Genomic DNA, 26,750 nt, shown 5'->3' on the forward strand with positions numbered 1-26,750 from the left:
ACAGGATTTGCGCAACCTTAAGAGGTGCTCACTAAGCTCGTTGGAACTCTGCCCCCATTGGGGCTTCTGGCCCCAGCTGAACTTCAGCAGTGGGGATCAGCAGAAGCAGAGGATCAAAAGAAGGACAGGTACCAATCAACACTTTTATATCTTAGTAAACCACAAAACCTGTCTAAAGCCACATGATCTCCCCAAATATGTGGTAGGAGCCATGTGGCGGGCAGCAAGGGCAGCAGGGGTCTCCTACTTCTCCTCACATTCTGAGCCACCTGGCCTGGCCTACAGGAGATGGAGGCCCGTCCACAAGGCCGCTCCAGCCCCTGCACACCACACTCCTCAACCAAGAAGCCATAGTGGTCCAAACTGAGCGTGGAGGACAGACACCACACACACACATGCCGGTGACCACGGACACACGGTGTGCAAGTTTAGTACTTGTTGGTTAACAGAAATGATGACAGGACACAGATGTGACACTACAGGGACATGGGTGGGACCACAGGAACCAGTGAGTGATTCCTTCGGTGCTGAGGCCATGAGGTAGTTGGCTCATGGCTCCAAGAACTGCAATGAGTGACCTCGCTCCCTGGGAGGACGAGGCCGCATCACTGAGTCACCGTGGGGGCAGGGCCCCCACTGGAACACAAGAAGGACTTCCGCAGTTCACAAGCCCCTCAGGCCTTGGTCAGTCACTCATAGCAGCACTAAAAACCACGCAGCTCCCCCAGTCGGCTACCCTCCCCCAAATGATTGCAACAGGGAGTGAGGAACTGGGCGGGAGGGCCCACAGTGGGGGGAGGGATGTGGGGCAGGAGTTGAAGGAGGAGCTGAGTCCTGTAGGGTCCCCCTAGGCATCGTGAAGGTTGCTGTTACTCAGAAGCACCTGTTCCCCAGGTTTGAAGGCTGGCATCCCAAGGTAAGGGCAGCTGGCACAGCGGAAGGCATCGCCCAGGTAGCACTGTGAGAGAGAACAGGAAATGACAGCCAGGGAGCAGCAGGGTGCAGCTGGAAATCCATTTGGAACCCAAATACTAGGTTTTCAACTTCTCAGATTTTATATGAAAAAAAATACTACTAGAGCCAGGTAACGGGGGGCTTATGTCTTAGTCCTAGGTACTCAGGAAGCTGAGATCTGAGGACTAAGGTACAAAGTCAGCCTGGGCATTTCCAATTAACAAGCAAAAAAACGAGAAGTAGAGGTATGGCTCAAATGGTAGAGTGTCAGTCTTCAACAAAAAAAGCCAAGAGAAGAGCATGAGGCCCAGTTCAAGCACAAAAATTTAAAAATTGTTTAAAAAATAATAGTCAAGAAAAGTCCCTTTAAGGGGTTGTACACCTACATTGTAAGCTGTTTAAACCCCAGCCAAGCTCAGCTCAATAGCCAAGTAGTATCAGGCCCCCACTGGGTAGACAGACAAAAGACAAGGCCAAAGATAACAGGTGAGGAGAGCCCACCCCAGGGAAGCCCTCCCAAGCACCGCCCCCTCCCCCCAGGTGAGTGCAAATGCCAAGCTGGTCTGGCACTTACATTTCCACAGGCTGACTTGGGCTGCGAGCTCTGGCTCTTGGACTTCTCCTTTTCCAGCTCTTCTGCGAGACCGCAAGTGCTGCAAGAAGCAGTCGCTGATGAATGAGACTGGCCATCCCCCAGAAACGCCACATCCCCAGTAGTGCCAGGTCTGTAAGACTTTTCTCCCTTTACCAGGTATCAAGACAGAAGCTAAGGGGTGAAGCTCCTGGGGAAGCTGTGAGAGGAGCGGCCACCACTCCGCTTCCCTCAGGAGGGAAAACCTGGAGCTTTACCTGAACCCTCCGGGTCTCTGAGTAATGTCAACCCGCACACTTGGTGAGGACCTGTCTCAAAAGGAAAGCAGCCTGCCTTGCATCCACTAGTAAAACAAATGTCAAACTCCAAGGCTTACAGGTTAAAAAGGAAGACACTAAACTTTATTTTCCTGCAACACCTCACGTTGGCTTCAGCAAAGATATAAATCTGCACGGCCAGAACGAGTGGAAAGGAGGTAAGAAGAGTGTGCTTAGGGTTGGGACTGGTAGCATCCGGAAGGCCTGCCCTGCCAGCTCACGGGAAAGGAGCAGAGATCCCAAGCATGGAACCAATCCTCCTCCATCAAGGCCTGCCCAACTTCCAGCCCATCAAGCCGTCAACAATGACATCCACCCAGATGCTCAGGCACCCTGTCTTCCACTTTAAAAAAAAATGTGTATATCAGTCCTGGGACTTGAACACAAAGTCTGCGCACTGTCCCTGAGGGGTTTTTTTTGCTCAAGGCTAGCACTCTACCACTTGAGCCACAGCTCCACTTCTGGCTTTTTGGTAGTTAATTACAGATAAGAGTCTCATAGACTTTCCTGTCTAGACTGGCTTAGAAGGCTGATCCTCAGATCTCAGCTCCCTGAGTAGCTAAGATTACAGATGTAAGCCACCAGCACCTGGATGTCTTCCACTTTTAATTATGAACAAAACTGGGGCCATCTGAAAGAAAACTGCCTGAAATCAGGCCATGTTGCTGGGTGCTTGTGACCCAGCACTGGGGAGACAGAACACCAGGATCACAAGTCTGGGCTGCAAGACCTTGTCTCAAAAAACAACAACACTACCACCATCACCAACAAAATCCCAAAACAAATCAAGATCTAAAGACATAATAACATCAGAGATTTGGGAGGAGAAACAGACATCTCCTAGAAAGAGGCACAGAAGAAAACTGGAAAATGTTAGAGAAAAGAAAATTATAGAAGCAGTGAGAGCCAACACTGAGATACAGGTTATTCAGAACACATGACTCGTGAACAGGAATCTAAAGCTATTTCCCAGGACCATACACATTCACAACTACAGGGCTGGAGGTATGACCCCATGCTATAGCACTTATCCAGACTTCAGTACCCCCAGGACAGCTCCAAAACCAAACCAAACCAAACCAAACCAAAACACTATGGAATTACAAGTTGATTCCAGGAATAAAGAAGATTCCACTAGCTCTCAAAAAGTTTTCATGAAAGGATCACAAATGTCTTACAGAAAGAATCAGCTATTTGGCCTCAAAGAAAACAACAGAACTATCCCCAAAACAAAAAATGACTTCCAATCTAGATTTCTACATCCACATTATCAATCTTTTAGAATAGAGACACCCCAGAATACACACACACACACAAAAAAAAAGCAAAAAGCAAAAAGTAAAACTTATCTCACAAGTAATCTTTAAACACACACACACAGACACACACAGAAAGCTAGTAGAAACCTGGCTTCAGCACACAAGCTGTAATGCAGGGGACACAGCTATCACGACAGAGAAAAGGGACCAACATGCCAGCTCTTGAACACAGAGTCACACCTGAAAACTGTCACCATTGCAACCCCTTGGCATCACGCCAATGTTCCACCCCAGAACCAGGCAGATCAGCCCTGTCTGTGTCCTTAGCTCACCTCAGCCACAGGGCTGCTCACATTCCCTCCACACTCGGTCACCCAGGTGGGCTGACGACGTTCATTTCTGCTCTGACCACACTTCCACTGGCCAGCTGTTACTCCCCACTCAGGATTCTGCCTCAGAGTTCCCTGGAAGGACTCTTGTAGAGTCTCCGGAGAAGGTGAGACCCACCATGACCAAAGGTCTGGCTCTGCTCACGTCCCTGGGGGCTTTCGTGCAATGTGGGAACATACAGCTCCCTACAGGGAAGGTCTCCTTCACAAGGCAGTATCTGACTGGCTCACTTCCAGCAGCCCCAGCTCAAACCAGCACTTACCAGTTCTTACAGGCTTTTCTCTTCTTCCCTTCTCCACAGGAAGGAGCCCGCAGGGACGCTGGATCAGGCTTTTGCAAATCTTCTGGATCCAGCAGTTCATCAGAGTCAATGAGATCCTGGAGAAGGTTCAAAGCAATCAGCCACACAGTAGTGGTCTTTAAGAAAGAGCTGATGTAACCACAGGCTGTGAAAGCAAGGACCCACAGCCCCAGGGAAGAAGGCTCCGCTCTCAAGTGCCCAGGGTCATTATCACCTTCCAGAGGCCATTGCTCAGGGAGGAAACTAGTAACTAATTTACATGGGAATAAGCTGTAGGACTTGGAGCAAGCATGTGTTTGCGGGAAGGTGGGAACTGGTGGGACAAAGAAGTGTGAAAATCCTGCCTTCAATGAGCCTTCAGCGCCTCGCCCAGACCAAGGGCCAATAAACACATTGGAGCTGACACTGCTTCCCGCTTCACACTTGTCCACAAGACATCAAGTGGGCAACAGAGATGCTAAATTTATATCACTAGTAATATGGAGTGTCACCAGTGCCAGACACAGCCATACGCTGGGCTTTACACACACACACACTCCTACAAGTCCAAAAGCCACTCCACACTGGCTGCTGTTCACACTCATCATGGAGAACACGCAGTGACCTGCGGGGGGCCAACTCACCACGCTCCCATCCTCCATGTCATTGGCTGACAAGGTCCAGAGCTTGGCAGCAGCCGGGTCCACAGGAGGCTTCACTGAGTCCAACAACAGAAAAAAAAAAAAAAAAGGAACTTTGTAAAAAATAGTCTACGAGCATTCTCCAAGGCCTGTGATTACAGCACTAACACTGAAATTGAAAAGCTGCTCCACAGGTATAGGGAGAGCCTGCCTATAGGTACAGGGCATCTTATCTACCACCACCATGGCTATGAAGTAGCTTGGGGCCTGAACAGACTCGTGAGCCAACTAAACATGTGATTCATGCCTCCAGTGCACTAGACACCATCTTGTAGGGGCTGGGAAGGTGGCTCAGTGGTAGAGTGCTTGCCTTGCATGCATGAGGCCCTCGGTTCCATTCCTCAGCACCACATAAGCAGAAAAAGCCAGAAGTGGGGCTGAGGCCCAAGTGGTAGAGCGCCAGTCTACAGCTGAAGAGCTGAGGGACAGAGCCCAGGCCCAGAGTTCAGGCCCCACAACCAACACACACACACACAAAAAGAAACTATCATGTATTATTTAGGCCTGGGGACTAATACACCCAGGTTACAGCCGGCCTTACCTGAAGGAGACTTCTTGCCGATGGAAAGCTTAAGCTGACTGGAGGAACCCACTTCGAAGTTGGGCTTTTTGCCCGTGATCTGAACAGAGAGCAGGCTGTCACCGCTGCATCCTAGGTGTTCCTGCACAGACTGCATCTCCTCAGGGCTCAGGGCCTCTCGCTGCAGCTGCAATTAAAGATGGCCAGGGGGTCGGCCCACATTCTTGCTCTGTCACTTCTCTATGTCCCACGTCCTCCTGCAGTGCTAACCCTGATCTCTGTGTGTTAAGCTCCCAATAGAAGCTGGCATAAACCACTTCATGCCTCCCATCCCCCTTCTCACTGATCAGAGCCTTAGGGTCTACTTTGTCAGCCTGTGTGCTTTAAGTCTACCCTCTGCTGAGTTTTCAAGTACTTATAAAATATTAGCCATGATGTGCTAGTCCTTGTGGGGGTGTAATGACTCAGAGACAAGTCAGACCTGATCCTGTTGGTTAACAAAGAAGCCTGCTCACAATGAAGAGTAGAAGTTTTATCTTAAAGGAGAGAAAGGAAGGGAAATCCTTTCTTCAATCCTTGGGAATATCAGATTGTGGAGGTAGGGGAAAATGGTTAAAGTGTGTTAAATTTAAGTGCAATAATTGCTGAGTGTTACATAACTCATTGTCTATAACTTGGTCTACTGCGAAATCACTAATAAAAATGAGAAGAAATATACTGAGATAGATAAGAGACTTATTTTCTGATGTAAGAGACATGTAGGGCCAGGATTTGTGTGGGATTACCCCTGTAATCCCAACATTCGAGAAGTTGAGGCAGGAGAATCACAGGTCCAGGGCCAGCCTGGGCTAAAGTCAGACCCTGTCTCAACACTAGCAAGCAAAAATATGTGCATAGATATGCTGGCAAAAACGTAAGAAAAGGAAGTGGTGCTGTGGCTCAAGTGGTAGAGCGCTCACCTTGAGCTGAAGAGCTCAGAAATAGCACCCAGGCCCAGAGTTCAAGCACACGACCGACCAAAAAAAAAAAAAAAAAAGTAAGAAAGGCCAGGCACCAGTTTCTCACACCTGTAATCCTAGCTACTCAGGAGGATGAGATCTGGGATTCATGATTCAAAGCCACAGGCAGGAACGTCTGGAGACTCTTATCTCCAATTAAGTGATGCAGTGGCTCAAATGGTAGAGCACTTGTCTTGAGCTGAAGAGCTCAGGGACAGCACTCAAACCCAGACTTTAAGCCCTACGACCAATTCCCCCAACACACCAAAAAAAAACTCACAAAAACACATAAGAAAGAAGTCTGCACAGACATACAAAAATGCACTGGAGGCTTACTGATGGTGACAAGGACTGGGATGTCACTACTTCATATTCCATATTTCTTTAGTATAAATTGAATTTCTATGAGCACTCCTTAGTTTAGAGTCAAGGATAAAAATTTTAAGACTTCAAGGGAAAATAAGGAACAGCAGGCACAAAGAATCTACATCTCACACCAGGCACTGGAAACAGAGTGAGTGCTGTCCACTTGGCTGCCAGAGCTATCATGCTCCATGCTCAGACTTGAGTGCATTTTGGAAGAGAGTGTTTCACTAATGACAAATGATGGTGTCCACGTAAAATAAAGCCATCTAAGACGTTAGAGGCTATTCTCTCTCACACCCGAGAAACTTTTTAACACTGGAGAAGTAGAAGCACTTGTTTCATTTGAGAGTGGGGAGTTGTTTAGACACTACTGTTTCACCCAGGCTTAGGATCTGTGTTGGCTGAGATGAACAGAAGCTGCAGAGTACCTGCTATCACTGCCACACCCTGGCTGCTACCATCAATAAACAAGTCACAAGTGCAGGACAGACCACGCCCACAGGCTGGGCTGTCTCTTCCAAGATCTTCTCCCAGAGGTTTGTATTGGGAGGCACCACATACCTCACATTTGCAGCAAGAGCCCATCTGTTTCCTAGTTCTATGCTGGTCACTTATTTTCCCCCTACTGTTCTGACAGCTGACAGACAGACCGTGGGTTTGGTCAGCTAAGGTTCAAATTCCCAGCAAACAAGGTGGTCTGCACACATACCTCTTTTACCTCCACAAGGCCAGAAAGAGTCAGGGCTGAACACAGTTTAGATGCTGTCCTCACTTTACTATTGTTAACTGCCAAGAAGAAAACCCCAGTTAATTGCTTCCCAGGTCAAAGCAGGAAAAATAAAGCGCTTCTCCCCTTGTGGGTGAGCAGGCACTGACACAGCAACAAGCTACCCTGTCCACTGTGTTTACATTAGTGAGAGCATTTTAGTTTCAACCATGCTTTCGGTACACAGTGCTGGTGAACGCTGTTACTCCATCATCACTGTTTCCTGGCCCTGGCCTTTTTGGAGACCCTTCAGAGGATGCTGATATGATCAGCTCAGGGTTCTCTGCAAAGTTCTGACAGGCATGATATTTTGATGAAACAAAGTTTCAATTTCTAGCAAAGAATGCTAATGTCTGTTGTACACATCAAAAGGTTATAGTTTCAAATAAATAACAAAAGACTTTATTTTGAGATGCTTTCATTTCTTTTATTTGATGAAATATAGTCACTTAAGATCTCCTGCTTTCGATTCCCATGCATTGGGAAATACAGGTGGTGCACAACCGTGCTAAGGTGTATAGGTACTTTTTGATCCAAAGTCAAGTAAAAAATGCTTAAAAAAAATCTACCCCTATATCTATGTCTATATCTATTTCTCTCTATATATCTCCAAGTAGGCCCTAGGTTCAAGCCCTAGGACAGGCACAAAATAAAATAAAATAACCAAGAATTGAATGACAGCTATGTCACAGAACCAAAAAAAGGTATTTTTTTATCCCTTGGATACTGTCATTAGCTACATGGGTTAATTATTACCTCTTCACAATCAAACTTCTGTTTATTTTTTTGTCAGTTGAGGGGCTTGAACTCAGGGCCTGGGCACTGTCGCTGAGCTCTTTTGGTCAAGGCTAGTACTCTACCACTTTGAGCCATAGCTCCACTTCCAGTTTTTGACTGATTAATTGGACATAAGAATCTCCCAGGAATTTTCTGCCTGTACTGGCTTCAAACCATGACCACCAGATCTCAGCCTCCTGAGTAGCTAGGATTATAGGCATGAGCTACCAGTGCCTAGTCACTTCTGTTATACTTTTTAACTACTTTGAAATAACTATAAAATCACACAAAATTGGGGGGGGGGAACCCAAAATTTAAAAACCTCCCAAATCCAGGAAGGCTGGGCCCATTCCCCTCATCTTACCTCCCAGACATAAAGACCAGGAACTGAGTACCATCTACGCCTTCAGAGCCGCTCACCCCTTACCACCAGCCCCTGGGAACTACTAATCTCAACTAGGTGCTAAAATGGTTTTTTTTTCCAAGATGAATAGTTATAGAGCATGGGACTTTGGGGACTTGCTTCTTTTCTTTCTGTATTCTTCTTAGAGGTATTTCTCCTCTTCTCCCCATCCGCCACCCTCCGCCCCATCTCCTGAGTACTAGGATTATAGGTGCGTGCTCCTTGCCTGATTATTGTTGCCTCTTTTTCCATGTTATGGATATCCCAAAGTCTAAGCTTTCACCTGCTGAATGATTCAGCCTCTTTTAGGTAGCAGTTACCTTCTATTTTATTCCCTAATGAGTCAAAGATCCCAGTTTCTTTAGATCTGTTGCCTCTGATTTTAGCAATAATTTATCCCTAAAGATAAGGTTTATACAGAAATACTGCTCTCCAAATGATATCCCTGGCTCGGGAAGATGGAGCAAGTGGGTTCAAAGACTTGACCTTGTCAAGTTCTGTCTTTCAGCGAGTGTGTCCTTACCTACAGCAGTCTCTACGGGCTCTTTCAGGAAAAGGCATCCCCCAGGACGAAGGACCCGGGCCATTTCTGCCAGAATCTCAGCACTGTGCAGACTGGCACTTCCTGGGATGACTCCTGACATAATAACGTCAAAGCTGGATTCCTTGTGAGCAGCTGAAAAGGAAGATTCTCATCATTGACTTCCCAACCCTTCCCAGCCACAGGCTTTGAATGAGGATGAAGCCTGACCTGGTTGATCAGCACTATTAAACCACCATTACTAGCAAAGGGCACAGTGAGGCTCTATCCTGTTCCCTGTCTTCCTCATTTCCTATCTTTTCCTAGTATCAGGGAAAAGAAGGAAAAAGGAAGCTAGATGAAGAGTAAGCTTCTAAAAAACAACATGGCAGGCTGGGAAGGTGGCTCAGTGGTACAGTGCTTGCCTTGCATGCATGAGGCTCTGGGTTCCATTCCTTAACACCACATAAGCAAAAGCCAGAAGTGGTGCTGTGGCTCAAGTGATAGAGCGCTAGCCTTGAGCTGAAGAGCTGAGGGACAGTGTCCAGGCCCAGAGTTCAGGCCCCATGACCAAAAAACAAAACAAAACAAACAAACAAACACACACACACACATACACACATGGAATAGTTACTAAGGAACAAGAACATAAAGAAACCACTAGCCTCTACTTTCATAAGCCAGCCAGGAAAAACCCTCAGATCAAGGCACTAGAGATCAGTAGCACTCCCTTGAAATTTCACTTACACTGCAGCAGCTGGTTGATGTTTTCCACGGACACCTGGCCTTCGCTGCCGGTCAGCACTTGAAGGTTATTCACCAGCTCTTTCAGGGCTTCCACAGGGGATGACTTATCCCAGACCACGGCCACACGCTGGCCAGCCGAGATCCCAAACTCTGCCATGTCTGCAGGGCTGAAGCACCTAAAGGCTGTGAGCAGAGGGGAATTAGGACTGAGAGGCTACAGTGCAACTTAATCCACGCGGTATCATACAGTACGATTGGGATCACAACCTACTCCCAACCTCCTGCCAGAGAATGCTCATGCTAGTGAATAAATGAAACACATCAGCACTTCACAATCCAACCTTCCCAGACAGAGCTGGGGCTGAGGAAGGGGATTAGAGCCAAGTAAGGAGGTTGGAGGCAGCAAGATTATTTCTACTTTTTTTTTTTGGGTCCGGTCATGGGGCCTGAACTCTGGGCCTGGGCACTGTCCCTCAGCTCTTCAGCTGAAAGCTAGCGCTCTACCACTTGAGCCACAGTGCCACTTCCGGCTTTTTTGTTTTTGCTTATGTGGTGCTGAGGAATTGAACCCAGGGCCTCAGGCATGCAAGGCAAGCACCTTAACCACTGAGCCACCTTCCCAGCCCAAGATTATTTCTTCTTTATTATCACTTGGCTGGAGAGTATTAATTGAAGTGTGATTCAGCAAAGGTTAAGTAAGCTGGCAGACATAACCCAACCTCAACCTGATGGTTTTCGGTTTTGTTTGGTGGTACTGTGGTTTCAGTGCAAGGCCTTGCACTTGGCTAGGCAGGTGCTCATCACATAGGTAACCCCCAGCCCTTTTTTCAGCTTACTTTTTGTTTGTGTGCTGGTCCTGGGGCTTCAACTCAGAACCTGGTTGCTGTCCCTAAGCTTTTTCTGCTCAAGGGTAGCACTCTACCACTTTGAGCTACCACTGAACAGCTTTTTTGATAGTTAACTGGAAATAAGAGACTCCCCAGACTGGCTTCAAACTGAGATCCTCAGATTTCAGCCTCCTTAGTTGCTAGGATCACAGGTATGAGCCACTGGCATGCAACTTGCGCTTAATTTGTGTGTACGTGTGTGTGCACGCGAGCGTGCACGCGCCTGTGCCCACATGCATGCACCTGTACTGGCACTGGGGCTTGAACTCAGGGCCTGAGCACTGTCCCTTATCTTTTTCACTCCAGTCTGGCACTCCACTGCTTGAGCCACAGCTCCACTTCCCCAGTTTAAATATTTTTAAGAGACAACATATTTGAACTTTGCAAACTGAATACTGGTATTTCCTCCTTCTTTAAAATGTAAAACTTTAGGGGCTGGGAAGGTGGATCAGTGGTAGAGCACATGCCTTGCATGCCAGAGGCCCTGGGTTGGATTCCTCAGCACCACATAAGAAAAAAGAAAAAAAAGCTGGAAGTGGCACTGTGGCTCAAGTGGTAGAGCGCTAGCCTTGAGCTGAAGAGCTGAGGGACAGCACCCAGGCCCAGAGTTCAGGCCCCATGACCGGACCCCCCCCAAAAAAAACAACAAAAAAAGGTAAAACTTTAATCCTAAATCAGCTGTGGTTGATAGTATCTACTGTCTTTATCACTAAATGTCAGCCATTTATTCAAAGCACCTTACAAATATTTTCTCAATTGACCCACAGAGCAGCCTTAAACTTGGGTTACTCCCAGTTTAGAGGTCAGGGTGTGAGGCCTCTAATGCAGTGTGAGCTGAGCTGTGGGTAAGCTAAGGGCAGGGATCTGAAAGCCCTGGTTTAACCGTGGAAACTTCCCCACAGGCCAGCTTCTTTTCCACTTGATCTGCAGTGGAGATCTAAGTGATCACCTTGAAATAAGGTCAACAGATAGCACTGGGTTCAGCTCTTCCTCCTCCAACCTTATAGTCACCAAGACAAAGTGGTAGCCGAAGGGTGGGGCACTGATTAGTGAACACTTCTGACCTCTGCACAGGTGACACATCCACCATCCACCCTGGGGCTGAATTTAAGCCGTGTACACAGCACTCTTCCATCTATAAAATCACTTTTCATGACTGCCTGTCTCCTCTCTGCCTACAAAAACCAGGCCCAATCACTAGTCACCATTAATTATTACAGTGCTTTGATTATATACTCATTTCAGAAATGAGTTACTAACAGTTTCATTTCTAGAGAAAAGCAAAGCTCCTTAGCCTGCTGGATTCAGGGCCTTGGAAATTTGGCTCTACCCTTCCCCAGTGAATCCCTCCCAGTTTCATGAGAAAGAAACCTGGACAGCTCCACTGTTAGCCTTTTACCACCTTTCATTACCCCAGTTGAACTCTCAGCCCCAGTACAAGGATAACAAGCATTAGTGGGCAGTCAGGTTTCCTTAGTCATTTAATTTTGGGGTTTAAATGCTTAAAAAGTGCACCATCAAGAACTGACAACTTTTAAGCTTTGAATTGTCACGTGATGTTGAGGAAGATCCCTTGCAAATCTTTAAGGTAAACAACTTGGGAACAACTTCACATTTAAAATGAACCAGACAGGGATGCTGGCTGCCAGTGGCTCACACTTATAATCCTAGCTATTCAGGAGGCGTGTGTGCTGAGGATTTCAAGCCACTCTGAGCAAGAAAATCCAAGAGACTCTTATCTCCACTTAACCACCAAAAAGCTGGAAGTGGGGGTGTGGCTCAAGTGGTAGAGCACCAGCCTTGAGTGAAAAAGATAAGGGATGGCATCTAGGCTAGGCCCAGCACACGTGCGCGCGCACGCGCACACACCACACACACACACACACACACACACACACACACACACACACACACGAGAATGTCAGCAAAATGTCCTGCCATCTAACTCCTAATCTTAGGTGAGAGAGCTCATAAAACACATTAAGCATTAACCTCTCTCCCCCAACATAGTTATAGCCTCTACTATTACTCAGCATTTCCTAAACAATGTTTTCTAACTGTCTAGAAGCAAACGTGCCACACTTCTTCATCAGAGCTTTGTTTTTGTTGTGATTCAATTTTTTTTTTTAATCCACAAGAAAAAAATTTCCAGCGTCCAAGCCAATACACGTAGGAACTGTGTGACTCAGGGCCCAGTTTCACAACTAAAGAGAAGTAGAAGTCAATGTCAGGTCCTTGATCTTGCTTGCTAGATGCCACAGCAACTGTACTGCACACACATGCCTGTGCCACCTCTAAACTGGTAGCAAGTAAAAGTAGATGTCTGAAAATAATGTCTGGAAATGCTTATTTCTATAGCCCCAAGTAAGCATCAAATCTTTAGCCATTGGTTCCCTTTAAGAATTAGGTGACCAAAAATAGTATCTAGGCACCAGTGGCTCATACCTGTAATCCTAGCGACTCAGGAACTAGATCAAAGGATCATGGTTCAAAGCCAGCCCAGGCAAAAAAAGTTTATGATACTCTTATCTCCAATAAACCACCAAAAAGCTAGAAGTGGAGGTGTGGCTGAAGCCTTGAGTGAAAAAGGTGAGGAACAGTGCCCAGGCTGAGTTCAACATGTACACGTACACAATCCCCCCTTTCCTCACCCCCCACACAGCGAACTTGCGTTGGACTTGGTGCTGTAGTGCCAGCTACTTGGGAGGTTGTGACAAGAAAGATCACTTGTGTTCAACAATTCTAGACCAACCTGGAAAGCACAGAGAAATCTCATCTCAAAAACAAAGAGAAAACAAGCCCCAGGAATATTTTACTTAAATCCAAAGACTAGGATCTAGTTTTTACATTTAAAAAGTTTTGGCTTAGGAGGTCTTCCACATTCATGGGAGAGAGGGAAAGGGGAGGTAAGAGGTTGGAGGTTTTGAAAATTTCAGATTAGGGTGTGCCAAACACGACTTGAAAAGGATGAGGACTAAATGCAAATGGGCAAAATTTACAGAATTACCAGCTTCCACATAAGCAGACTTGACTTCCAGTTATCACCAGCTCCCCACGAATGCTCAGGGAGAAGATTCCTGGACCATACCCAGACACCAAGTCACCCCCCGGCCCCCCCCCAGCCCCCCAGGACAAAGCCTTAGGTTTTATAGACTAGCATCCCAAATCATGCAGTCCCACCAGTCAAATTTGGGAAACATTCAACCCCAGACGGTGAGGGGTTCAAAATGACTATCTGTATGCTCAAGTATCTCCAACTTTCAGTGCTCGGTTGCTGGGTAACCCCCCTCCCCGCGGCGAGACAACAACTTTGGGGAAACTGAGATCCAAGGTCACAACAGCTGGCCACGGTGAGAACCCGATCGCAGACCCAGATGTCCCAGATGCCAGCTCGGGCCTTCTCCTCCTCCGAATACGGAAAGCGCCCAAAGGGCAGACACCAACCAGGACCGGAGCCTGGAGCGAGCCCGGGGCAGCGGCGTCCCGCACATCGGCTTCCCGGGTCGTCAGCCCTCCGGGGCCTCCGCGGGTCCCCACAGAGGGCCGGGACTGACGGGAAACGAGAAGAAGATGGCCGGGAGAGGACGGTTGGGGAAGGTCGGGCGCTCAGGGAACCCGGGGGCACGCTCACCTGCTGCCCCGGTGAGCTCCGGGGTTCTCTCTGCAGTCGCCGGCTCCACGGCGTGTCCCGCCTCTCGCGAGAAGAGGCACCGCGGGGACCCCACAGGGCGGAAGTGCCGCATGACGTTCCGACGCTGCCCGTCGCGTCGGGGAGCGTCAGCGTACGTGCCCGCTTCCAAGATGGCGGCAGCGGTGTCTGGCGTGCTGGGCCGGGCGGGCTGGAGGCTCCTGCAGCTGCGGTGCCTACCCGGTGAGGGGGCGGCCGAGCTTGGGAGCGGGGAACGTATGCAGGGAAGGGCGCGAGGTCGACCGAGGCCGGGTGCGGGGCGGAAGAGGCCCCGGTGGCGGCGGCCCGCGGGCAAGGTGAAGTGAAGGGCGTCGGTGTGGAGCAGTTCCTTCGGCCGGCTTTGCTGTCTGCCCGCGGGCAGTGCGGGGCGGGGGCACGGGCGAGGCCTGTTAACGGAGTCTCGGTGAGGAGCCGGACATCCAAGGTCACCGAGCCCCTGGGTCGCGGAACCCGCAGTCTTGGCCCCCTTCTCATGGTGCCCGGGCCGGGGTCACCCAGGGACCGTGGCAGCTCACGCCCGGGCGGCCAGTTCTATTGTTTTCCCAAAGCCAGTCGTTTTCCCGCAGCGTCCCTCACTTAGCAACATTAGTGTGCCACTATTGGGGCCCTATGTCTAGTTTTGTTGGTTTTTGACAGAACGGGGATTTGAACTCAGGCCCGCAGCTTCCAGCACTTGAGCCAAGTCCCCAACCCATTTCCACTTGAGTTATTTTTCAGATAGGGTCTCACCGTCCTTTTGTTCCAGGAGGCCACAGGCCGCAATCGTCTTACTTTCCTTCCCACTTACACCTCTCGCCTACTAGGGGTCACAGGCCCCCGGCTTCTTTGTTAAGATGGGGTTTGGTCCCCATCGGCTGGCCTGGACCCCTGTCCTATAGGCATAAGCCACCGTGCTCTCTCCAGCCCTGCTGTGTTTTTATTTCTGCATCTGGCTATCCAGATTAAAGAGAGAACTGTACATTATTATAAATTAAAAACACCATCTTCTGCAAATACACTGTAATAATATGTGGACTCGTATATGAATGTCATTCTCTTGCATTTCAACTCCAGTTTTCTCATGAAATGCACGGGTTTTGTGGTCATACTTTGAGATAGCTCCTCCACTTTTTCTTTACATATACCAAGATATACAGGTTGCTCTTATAATGCTGTTCTGTTTTATTGATAACACTATATGTATTTTTTGTGGTCCTGGAGTTTGAACTCCAGATCTCTGCTTGTCTGGCAGGTGGTCTACTACTTAATCCATGCTCCGGGCTCTTACAAAAATCATTGTTCCTAGTCAGCACTAGTGGCTCACACCTAGCTGAAATCTGAAGATCGAGGTTCAAGGCCAGTTTGGGTAGGAAAGTCTGACACTTATCTCCCATTAACCACTAAAAAACTGAAAGTGGATCTGTGACTCAAAGTTAGAGCACTAGCCTTGAGCAAAAATAACGCTCAGGATAGAGCCTAGGTCCTGAGTTCAAGCCCCATTACACACACACACACACACAGCTCCTGAGTTATTCTATATACTGTGTGTGTTGTCTTGTGTTTGTTCTGTGAGGCAGTGTCTCACTATATGTCACCCATGCTGGCCTAAAACTGCCTATGAAGCCAGAGTTGGCCACACAATCATGCTTCTCCTAATTGTGGGGTTACCACACTAGGGTCTACTTATTTTTTAATGGAGTACCTTTTTTTGTTGTGTTTACACAGAATTCCAGAATAAATGTATTTAGTAGAAGTAGACCTAGTAGATCCACTCTTAAGTATTTACCCAAATGCAATGAAAGCATATGTCTACAAAAACATGTACAAGGATGGGAAGGTGGCTTAGTGGTAGAATGCTTGCCTAGCATGCATGAAGCCCTGGGTTCGATTCCTCATACCACACAAACAGAAAAAGCCGGAAGTGGCGCTGTGGCTCAAGTGGTAGAGTACTAGCCAGCCTTGAGCAAAAAGAAGTTCAGGAACTGTGCCCAGGCCCTGAGTTCAAGCCCCAGGACTGGCAAAAAAAAAATACAATCATAGCATCTTATTTATCATGGCTAAACATTGAACAGCAAGTACTGTCAACAAAAATAGTAATGTTTTTTAATGGAATACTACAGGGCAACAAAAACTAAAGCTGTGACAGATCAAGACAGACAATAGTTAAAATGGTAAGGATGGATTTCATTCACTGTTGCAGTAAGGTGTCCACTTGAAGAAGGAACTGGTTAGGTAGCCAGGTACCAGTGGCTCATAACTGTAATCCTAGCTACTCAGGAGGCTGAGATCTGAAGATCCAGGTTTGAAGCCAGCCAGGGCAGAAAACTCCCTGTGAGACTCTTATCTCTAATTAACCACTCAAAAGCCAGAAGTAGAGCTATGGCTCAGTATTAGAGCACTAGCCTTGAGCAGAACAGCTCAGGGATAGCTGAATTCAAGCCCCACAACTGACCACCAACAACAAAAAGCCAGCTTTGGTAGGGCATAACTGTAATCTGGCTAAGGCATGAGAATCCTGAGTTTAAGACCAGCCTAAGGGGCATAATATCTCAAAATAATAACAATCCCAAATGATGGAAAGGATAATGTTGATCAAGATGCATTTCACTTGTAAACTGACATGTTGAATTCAACTTCTCCTTATACCTCTGTTCTTATAAGTATGTGACATTTTCTACTCCTTGGGCTTCACATGCAGATTATTATCCTAAATTGGTGGATTTCCAAATCTGCACGTTGAGAGAATGGTTTGCCCAATTCCACATAGTTGGCAATCATCAAAATAGGCCACGAGACAAAATAGACCAAGAGGCTAGATTGTTCTTTTATTCTTTGGTTCACTACTCTTGCTGCCATATCTGACTTAAGGTTTCTGTGTAGGACCCAACACTTGGCTGAGTGTTCCAGAGGAGCCTCTGTCTTCTTTCCCGTTGGTCTTTAAATTAGTTAATTAACTTAAAAAAAAAATGGAGTTGGTTGTGGGGCTTGAACTCAGGGCCTGGGCACTGCCCCTGAGCTTTTTTGCTCAAGGCTAGCACTCTACCACTTTGAGTCACAGCACTAGTTCCAATTTTCTGGTTGTTAATTGGAGATAAGAGCCTCATGGACTTTCCTGCCTTCGCTGGCTTTGAACCATGATCCTCAGATCTCAGCCTCCTGAGCAACTAGGATTACAGCCATGAGCCACCAGTTCCCAGGATACCCTCCCCATTGTAATGCCGTCCTCTGGGTCTCAAAGGGTCTCTTCTGGTGTCTCTGACATAAACATAGTTTATGTTTCAGTGTCCCGCTGCCGACAACCTCTGGTGCCACGGGCCTTCCATGCTTCTGTGGGGCTCAAGTCTTCAGAAGAGCAGAAGCAGCAGCCTTCCTCCGACTATTCTCAGCAGCATTCTGAGACACAGGGGGCAGGAAGACCTGATTCAGAGTCTCCTCATCCACCCCCCAGGTAGGCACCTGGACTCAACAGCAACCATTTCTGCCACTTTGCATGCTCGGGTGTATCTGTTTCCCAACAGTTCTCTCTTCACCCCTCCTCATCTTTCCTCCTTCCTAAGGCTGTTGGAAAGGTACCTTTGTTTTTAATATTCTGAACTATCCCAGCAATATACCCAAGTTCACAAAAATAAAACAGAATTATCTAAAATCACACTCGCAGAAAACTTGGCTAACATTTTTGCCTCTTTGACATTTCTGTAAACATATTTCATACTTATCTGTGTATATAATAAATGCTTAATGACACTCAACACTGTTCCAGAACCTGTTTTTTCACTCAGTAGTACATATGAGAAAGATTTGCACATTTAAATTGGTGTTACACAGGTGGAGTCAACTTAACCTTTCAGAAAGGTATTAATTCAGATTTCCATCAGGTTTAGTTTTTTTTTTTATTAATCTTGCCACTGGAAATTGAATGCTGATGTGTGTAAGTAGAATATTCATTTTTCTGGTTTCCTAATTAAAGTTTTTTATTTCAACAAATATTTTCTTAGTTCAAACCCTAGTACTTTCAGAAAAAAATTAACAAGTATATTTTGAGGATCTGCTCTGTGCCCTTGTAGGCAGTTACAATTTGGGATAGCCCAGGTAAAGTCTCTGAGCTGAGCTGTAAACTACAGCCCAGGTGGCCCATTGTCTTCATATCATAAGTGCTCAGTCACAGCATGCCTTCCCTGATGCCCGAGGGGGAGGTAACTAGACTTCCACCTCCTGCCATTACCACATCACATTGACATAGAAGAGAAGCAGGGCTCTGGCCTCTGGTGGGCACACCAGAAGTGAGGTGGGCTGTCTGATGTCCCAGGTACACAGAGCAGAGCGGAGAGGAGGAGGAGGACTATGAGAGTGAGGACCAGCTGCAGCACCGCATCCTCACAGCAGCCCTGGAGTTCGTACCCATCCATGGCTGGACGGCAGAGGCCATTGCCGAAGGAGCCAAGGTGTGTATTGATGAGGGAAGGGCTGCCTGGAGTCGTAGGAAGCTAAAGGCCTCATGCATTCTTATAGCCTAGTCAAAGCCCCACATAGCTACAGGATTGTCTAGGATTTTTTTTTTCTTTCTCCCCATTATAATGGAATAGATCTTTTTTGGAGGAGGAGGGGTATTGAGACAGGTTCTTACTATGTAGCCCAGGCTGGCCTCAGCCTCATGAATGGGCAGTACAGGTATATACCACCTGCCCAGCCTGTTTCTAAATTATTGTGCTATGGAGTTGGTTCTTGAGAGTCATGTTCTAAGAACACCTATTAGGCAAGAATTGTCTGTGATCAAAATTGCCATATTTTGATTCTGAAATGCCATTGTTTATAAGAGGCTCTGTATTTAAAAAACAAAACTTTTGGCTGGGCACCACTAGCTCATACCTGTAATCCTAGCTACTCAGGAGGCCGAGATCTGAGGATCACGGTTCAAAGCCAGCCCAGCCAGGAAAGTCCATGAGATTTTTTTTTTTTTTTTTTTGGTTCCGGTTGTGGGGCCTGAACTCTGGGCCTGGGCGCTGTCCCTCAGCTCTTCAGCCCAAGGCTACCCCCAAATGCTTGAGCCACAGCACCACTTCCAGCTTTTTTCTTTTTGCTTATGTGGTGCTGAGGAATCGAACCCAGGGCCTCAGGCATGAAAGGCAAGCGCTCTACCACTGAGCCACCTTCCCAGCCCCAGTCCATGAGACTCTTATCTCCAATTAACCACCAGAAAACCAGAAGTGGCGCTGTGGCTTAAGTAGTAGAGTGCTTGCCTTGAGCTGAAGAGCTGAGGCCCAGAGTTCAAGCCTCATAACCAACAACAACAGCAAAATAAGAACTTTAGTCATTTAAAACAGGGTCTCAGTATTAGCTCAGGCTAGCCTTGAGTGTGAAGTTTTCCTGCCTCAGCCTCTCAAATACTGTGATTAGAAGTATGCACCACGTGTCTAGCTGGAGCCACTTTTTTTTTTTTTTTGCCAGTCCTGGGGCTTGAACTCAGGGCCTGGGCACTGTCCCCGAGCTTCTTTTGCTCAAGGCTAGCACACTACCACTTGAGCCATAAGCACCACTTCCAGCCTTTTCTGTTTATGTGGTACTGAGGAATTGAACCCAGGGCTTCATGCGTGCTAGGCAAGCACTCTACCATTAAGCTACATTCCTAGTCCCTGGAGCAACTGTTTTTTTAATTGTTATTTATTTTTGTCAGTCATGGGGCTTGAACTCAGGGACTGGGTACTGTCCCTGGGCTCTTTTTACTCAAAGCTAGCTAGTACTCTACCACTTTGAGCCATAGCACTGCTTCCAGTTTTCTGATTTAATCAGAGATAACAGTCTCACAGGCTTTGTTGCTCAGGCTGGCTTTGAACCTCAGTCCTCAGAAACTAAACCTCCTTAGTGGCTAGGATTACAGGTGTGAGACACTGGTGCCCAGCTTGAGCCACTATTTTAATGCATCAATAAAAAAGAAAAATGCTGCCCATGAAGCTATGAGGTATGATGAATTTTCTGAATTTTACTGGTCTGTGTATGTGTGTTAGTGTGTGCTTACATGTGCTGCGACTGGGGCTTGAACTCAAGATCGCAAGCTCTCAGCTCAGATTTACGCTCAGGTTAACTCAGGTTAGCTTCAAACCACCATCCTCAAATCTCAGCCTCCTGAGTTGCTAGAATTACAGGCATGGGCCACCAGCTCCTAGTTCATACTGGGAAATATATATATGTATGTCTTAAAATTAATAAGATGATGTTTGAAACACCCTCAAGAATTTTGGATTTATTTCTCTCAGCAAGTTACTGTTATTCTGTTTTAGAAGAGATTGCTGTTATAGAGTAAGCATTCAGCTCCCCTGTAGGCCACAGTGTGGAGTTGCCCTGTAAGAAGTTCTCAAGGATAGACTGAGGAAATTACCGTCTTGTCTCCCATCCCAACCTGCTGCTGGCACTTTAGACCATGGGCCAGCTTGCGCTTCACTTCAATTTCACAGTCGCTTGTCTTTTCACTACCCCACAAGGGAAGTCATGTGAGTGGGATGTGTAAACTTTCACACCACTGCTCACTGCAAATTGAAAGGATGGGTTTGATCCTCAGTACCACCAAAAGAAAAAAAAAAAACATCTAGGATACACCAAAGATACTACCATCAGCTTTTTTTTGTTATTGTTGGTTGCAGGGCTTGAACTCAGGGCCTGGGCACTGTCTCTAAGCCCCTTTGTGCTCAAATATAGTGCTCTACCACTTGAACCATAGTACCACTTCAAGTTTTTGAGTGTTAATTGGAGATGAGAGTCTCATGGGGACTTTTCTGCTCAGGCTGGCTTCAAACCATGATTCTCAGATCTCAGCCTCCTAAGTAGCTAGGATCAAGTGTGAGCCACCAGTGCCTGGCTCCATCAGCTTTTTGATGTTTTAAAATTTTGCTCATTATTTATTGAGCAAATAATATACATGCACTGTACCAGGTCCACCAAAAAAGAGAGAGAAAGAGAAAGGCAGAGATGGGTAGGCCTCATTTCCAAGAGATCAGGTAGAGAGAACGGTTCAGGAAAGGGCTTGCGGGTGCTTCCCCTAGCCCTGTAGTATTAGTTGGGGATCTAGGTGCAAGGGCCACACCTTAACTCTTAACTGATCTGTGCAAGAAAAGGAGTGTTTTAACTCATTCAGTGACAAGTGTCTAAACAGCTCTGGTAGTGTTCCGAGGCTGTGCTTCCAGAACCATCTCCCCACAATGCTCTGCTTCCTTGTCCGGGCTTCCTTTTCAGAGAAGTTTTTATGCAAAGCTAAAACTACAGGACACTGGAAAGAAAGCATTAGGTCCTGTCCTGTGCCCATTCTGAGCCAGTGGTTAACTCACCCTCTACGTACCAAAGGCTGATGGGGTGTGAGAGACTGGTGGTCTGAAAAGTGAGGGTTCCACTGTAGAGCAGTCCCCTGTGATGAACAAGGCCAGACAGGAAGCAGCTGCTTTACCAGGCCCCACTGCCCTGTGTCCTCTGCCTTCTGTAGTCCCTGGGACTCTCCAGTGCAGCAGCCAGCATGTTCGGGAACGATGGCAGCGAGCTGATTCTGCACTTTGTGACCCAGTGCAATGCCCGGCTTACCCGAGTGCTAGAAGAGGAGCAGAAGCTGGTACAACTGGGCCAGGCAGAGTAAGTCCTGTGGTATTATCTCTCAGGGGGCAGCAAGGACTAACTAGGGTCCCTGAATCTAGCAGCTATCCCCAGGAGCCAAATCAAGCAGAGCCAAAAGAGTGATTACCAACCTTGCTTCTCAGATGGTTCTGAAGCCCAACAGCCCGTCCTGACAGATTTCTTCAGGATGACCTTCTCCCTGGGCTGATATGCAGTGTAGCCCCAAGTCCCTGCCTTTGATCCAGAGATACACTGTTTTCTTTTCCCTCTTCCAGGAAGAGGAAGACAGACCAGTTCCTGAGGGATGCAGTGGAAACCAGACTGAGAATGCTGATCCCGTACATTGAGCACTGGCCCCGGGTAGAGACCACTTCCAGGCCCCAAAGCAACAGAAATAGTAGCGTTTCTCATTCTCAGCACCTGCCACTCAGAGGACCTTATGCTGCTGGGAAGTTAGCTCATACTCCATAGACCCAGGAAAGCTCTGTACACTCTGGAGGTTGGGAGCCCCAGAGAGAGCAACACTGAACCCTCTGGGTCTCAGTGCTTTGATGTGAGTGGCCTGGGGGTGACCCCAGGCCTTCCACAGGAAGAATGAAGGAGGTTAGTATAGTAAGAGGATTCAATCGGCCACCCTTACCTCAATAATAGCCCTATTGTGTTCCAGATCTCCGGAACTGGGACTGCTTGTCATATTGCCGGCACAGTACTTGGAGAAGGCATGCTCATTCCAAGGACTGCTGCCCTTTTTCTGAAGCTTCTTTTTCCCTCTCTCAAAGCCTGTCAGTGTGGGCCATTCTCCAAGTTGTAAAGTACAGAGTCAAAAAGCACATCAGAAATGATGTGTCATTGGTCCAACTAGAAGACTACTGAGTGTGTAATGTCAGGTGTCCACCATTCCAGCCCTGTGGCCTGCCTAGCCCAGGCCTGGGTATGAAGCCAGGACAATTGTGTACCTGGGTTTAATCCCTAGCAGCACATTATTGGGCCCTTGCTGTTGTCCTGATTCAGCACAGCCTTCTGGGCAGCTTCCAGGCCAGACCAGGGCCCTCTGAACAGCTCTGTGAGTCACAGCAGTGGATTCAAGAGTTAAAATGGCAAGGCCTTGTCCAGGCAGAGCAGGAGGGCCTCTGACTGATGCTATCACTAGTGTGAGCTGAAGGAAATCAACTACAGCTGTCTCCATACACTCTGCAAGCCTACTGTGTGCTTGTTACCTGTTACCTGTGTGCAGTACCTGTCCCTCTATCCTCTCTCCACAGGCCCTCAGCGTCCTCCTGCTCCCTCACAACATCCCGCCCAGCCTGAATCTGCTCACCAGCATGGTGGATGACATGTGGCACTACGCTGGGGACCAGTCTACAGATGTGAGTGTTGCCTGCAGGCCTACAGGACCCCCAGGATGGCTTGGGTGAAACATTTTTCCAGAAAGCCATTATGAAATGGCTTTTATCAGAAACCTTTGCAGGAGCCTGTGGTGTCATTCCCATCCAAGCTGTGAGGAAGACCCCTCCTTGGCCAGAGTAGGCTCTAGGTACTTAGAGACCAGCACTGAGCATCAACTTGTGATTGCTTTTTTTTTGGGGTCCAGTCGTGGGGCCTGAACTCTTGGCCTGGGCGCTGTCCCTCAGCTCTTCAGCTCAAGGCTAACACTCTACCACTTGAGCCACAGCGCCACTTCCGGCTTTTTTCTTTTTGCTTATGTGTTGCTGAGGAATCGAACCCAGGGCCTCATGCATGCAAGGCAAGTGCTCTACCACTGCTCTACCACCTTCCCAGCCCTTGATTGCTTTTTATAACCATTTTTCCCCTCAATCTTCTAAGATGGAAATTCTGCAGAATTCCTCAGTGTCTGTCTTTGCTGAAACTGATTTTTTGGGGGTTACAGGGAGATGCCATGAAGGTACGCATTGCTTTAAAAAGAAAGTCCCTTCTCCCACTCATCTTGGCCTGCTTTGCTGGAGATCAGTAAGCTCCTTCAAACAGGCACCAGGAAAGATATGACTTGTTAATGTTACCATATTACTGGTGGGAAATTAAAAAACCAAATATACTTTCCTAAAGGAAATTAAAAGGTAGTTCTTTGTGGGCTTAGGAGAGGAGGCACACTGATAGTCCCAGCACACTTAGAACAGAGTGCTTTAATAAACTTCCTCAGTGTGAGATCTTAAGGAAACAAAATTAGAAAGCAGAGAAATGAAAGGAATAAAACAAGCAGACAAGCCATTCCTCTGAAGAGTAGTTTGCCAGGACTGGCAGAAGTCACCAGGGACTTGAACTCTCAGCTCTGCCCAGGTGTTATGCCCTGCCTCAGGCCCCACTCTACTGGCAAGCTCACTAAGGCTTGGTCATAATTGGATTCAGGTATCTAAAGACAGTTGTTCACTAGCAGTTCCGGAGTGGAGGGACTGCTTCCTGGCACATAATTCAGGGCCACTCACACAACTAGAAAGGGTTACACACAAGCAGTTCACTTTTTATTTATTTTTTGGTGCTGCTAGGGCTTGAATCAGGTTCTCATACTTGCTGGTTAAGTGCTCTAGCATTTAAGTCATGCTTCCAGCCATTTGTTTATTTCTTTATTTTTATTTTAGACAGGGTCTTTCAGTGTAGCATAGGCTGGCCTTGAGCCAGCCTATTATAGGCATGCGTCATTCAGCCGAGTTTTAGTTTTAAACTTCATAGGCAATGCCAATGCCTAGACGAGTTGAGGACAGTAATGGTATCCAGAGGGCCATATGGATCTGTGACGGAAAGAAAACATCAGAAGGGATCCTCAGAGTCCCCAAAGTGTTGGGTGGGAATTACCCAGAATTCTCCAGACCCACAGAGCAGTGGTCAGCCCTCATCCTTGGTGGGTGTCTCTACAGTTTAACTGGTATACGCGTCGTGCTGTGCTGGCTGGCATCTACAACACAACAGAGCTGGTGATGATGCAGGACTCATCCCCAGACTTCGAGGACACTTGGCGCTTCCTGGAAAACCGGATTAATGATGCCATGAACATGGGCCACACTGCCAAGCAGGTAGTTGGGGGCCAGCAGTTTGGGAACTCTCTTCAGGCAGCTCCCCTGTCTCTCAGGTACACAACTGGTCACCTAGTTGCTCCTGTGCTCCCTGTTGGCCTCAGCCTACAGTCTATGGGCCTTCCCAAGAAGGCTGGCTGTTGCTTTCTGAAGGGTCATGCTTTGCCCAGGTGTGACTATTGTCCATAGGCTCCTCCCCCATCCGTTGGGTCATCTAGATTCCACTTGTCTGGACTCATGGGCTTTCTCGCTGTCCATCTGCGCCACCTTTGGTTTCATCCTGGGGACTCAGGGAAAACTCACTCACATTCCTTCTAGGTAAAGTCCACTGGAGAGGCACTGGTTCAAGGACTCATGGGTGCAGCAGTGACGGTGAGTACTGCCCACCTACCACCCCACTCAGGCCCGGTGCCATTTCTAGCATGCATCACTGACTCCACAGAGTTTGTAGCCTTCAACTGAAAGCTGATAATAAGACAGACACCATAGCTGCAGTCTTGATCCCAAATGCCTACTTCTTTTCATTACTGGTGTCAGGGAACAACATTGACTCCAGGCCCCTGGTGTGTCCAGAACCTCTCTTAGCCATGCCTGCCTCCATGAAAACCCCAGTCTTACCCTCTGAAGACCCTGAGGTGAGCCTCACACGCTCTCTGTTACTATTCTTGTACCAGCTCAAGAACCTAACAGGTCTGAACCAGCGCCGGTGAAAGGATAGATGTCAGCCTGAGTTCCTGGAAGAAAACAAGCAGCTAGATTTAAAGAGCTTTGATAAGTAAGTATCATCCATGGAACCAGATGTTCATGAAAACACACTGAAGGACTCTGGAGTCACTCCACAGCCACTAGGAAACCATCAGGCACCTGAACACAACTCTGGCCTGGAACTGGGCCACTTTCTTCGGTTCCTACTACCCATCTGGTCTTGTGAAGCCTGAGGGATGTTCTCATCTGAGCACTCAAACCACAGAAACAGCACCTCCCTCACGGTCTTACCTTGATCATGTCTTAGTCTTACAAGTAGTTGGTGGGGCAACCAGGCACCAGGTCCAATGCCACCACAAGGTGGCAGTCCATCCCCAGCAGAGCACAGGCTTGGGTGCACACAAGTTCCTTGCTGTTGTCCTGAGATGCTACACCTGCGGATCCCCTTAGAAAGCTGCCTCGCCTGAGGTGGGTGCCTGCTGGGTGGACAGTGATGCGTTGTGGGAGTGTTACTGTATTTAGAATATGTACAATGAATGAATCTGTAAAAAATAATAAATATATTTGAAGCAATTTCCTGTTGTAGTTTCTCAGAGGTAAGGAATACCTAGCCTCTGAGCTGTATAAGGTCCACAAATCATACGTGACAGAACAGACACATACGCTTCTCATTATCTGGCCTTGGCCATCTGCCTTGAGCTCTGGTCCTGGTGCTGCCAAAACCTACAGGAATAAAGGCAACTAGATTTTTTCCAGCCAACCAAGTGATGGTAGCAGGGTCTTTCCCAGTCTGTTAGTTAGCTCCTTTGTGTGTGTGTGTGTGTGCGTGTGTGTGCGCGCACACATGCGTGCTAGTATCATACTCTTGAACTCTGGGCCATGTACTCTCACTTGGCTTTTTCTTTCAAAGCTGATGCTCTATTACTTGCATCACACCTCCACTTCCATCATGATTCTTTCTTCAGCTTTAATGATTTTTGTCAGCCTTTACCCTACCTGGCCCCACTCTGGACCTCTGCATCTCTGTCTTCTGCATTGCTGTCTGCCTAAGTCAGCAAAATTACCCTGGGCAAATCAGGAGTTAATCAGAGCTCAGGTTTCTTCATGTGGGCTTTCCACTGATATGTGCCTCTAAGCCCTGTGAAGTTCTAGCAGTAGTTAGTCCATTCCATTGCCATCTCCTTTGTCCTTCATAGCACCCATCTTACAGTCAGCAGAGTAATTTGTTAGTACTGAGAGGCATGGGTGGAGCAAGGCCCCTCTGAGCACTTACTCTAGTCAG

The 26,750-nt window shown here is 47.6% G+C and overlaps 2 protein-coding genes across 5 annotated transcripts; one reads left to right on the forward strand and one right to left on the reverse strand.

Annotated features, from left to right (window-relative positions):
• Positions 1-402: 402 nt before the first annotated feature.
• Positions 403-14,163, reverse strand: Ciapin1 (cytokine induced apoptosis inhibitor 1). Its single transcript, XM_013028018.1, has 9 exons — positions 14,109-14,163; positions 9,591-9,773; positions 8,847-8,999; positions 7,087-7,163; positions 5,035-5,200; positions 4,437-4,510; positions 3,775-3,890; positions 1,529-1,607; positions 403-958 (listed from the first exon to the last, which is right to left on the reverse strand). Exons 2-9 carry the CDS (start codon positions 9,745-9,747, stop codon positions 848-850), a joined length of 933 nt encoding a protein of 310 aa, XP_012883472.1. The 5' UTR covers positions 9,748-9,773; positions 14,109-14,163; the 3' UTR covers positions 403-847.
• Positions 14,164-14,257: 94 nt separating this feature from the next.
• Coq9 (coenzyme Q9) lies at positions 14,258-26,040 on the forward strand. 4 transcript variants are annotated; one of them, XM_013028004.1, is made up of 9 exons: positions 14,258-14,348; positions 17,427-17,592; positions 18,451-18,586; positions 21,613-21,755; positions 22,013-22,097; positions 23,000-23,104; positions 24,608-24,763; positions 25,082-25,135; positions 25,438-26,040. In XM_013028004.1, the coding sequence occupies exons 1-9, from the start codon at positions 14,279-14,281 to the stop codon at positions 25,471-25,473; spliced, it is 951 nt and encodes a 316-aa protein (XP_012883458.1). In that variant the 5' UTR covers positions 14,258-14,278; the 3' UTR covers positions 25,474-26,040. The 4 variants fall into 4 exon arrangements, with proteins under 4 accessions (XP_012883458.1, XP_012883456.1, XP_012883455.1 ...); XM_013028002.1 differs by lacking the exon at positions 25,438-26,040 and adding an exon at positions 25,301-25,431; XM_013028001.1 differs by having other exon boundaries at positions 14,260-14,348; positions 17,415-17,592.
• The last annotated feature ends 710 nt before the right edge of the window (positions 26,041-26,750 follow it).

This window comes from Dipodomys ordii, unplaced genomic scaffold (genome assembly GCF_000151885.1).
Source record: "Dipodomys ordii isolate 6190 unplaced genomic scaffold, Dord_2.0 Scaffold106, whole genome shotgun sequence".
NCBI classification, from domain to species: Eukaryota; Metazoa; Chordata; class Mammalia; order Rodentia; family Heteromyidae; genus Dipodomys; species Dipodomys ordii.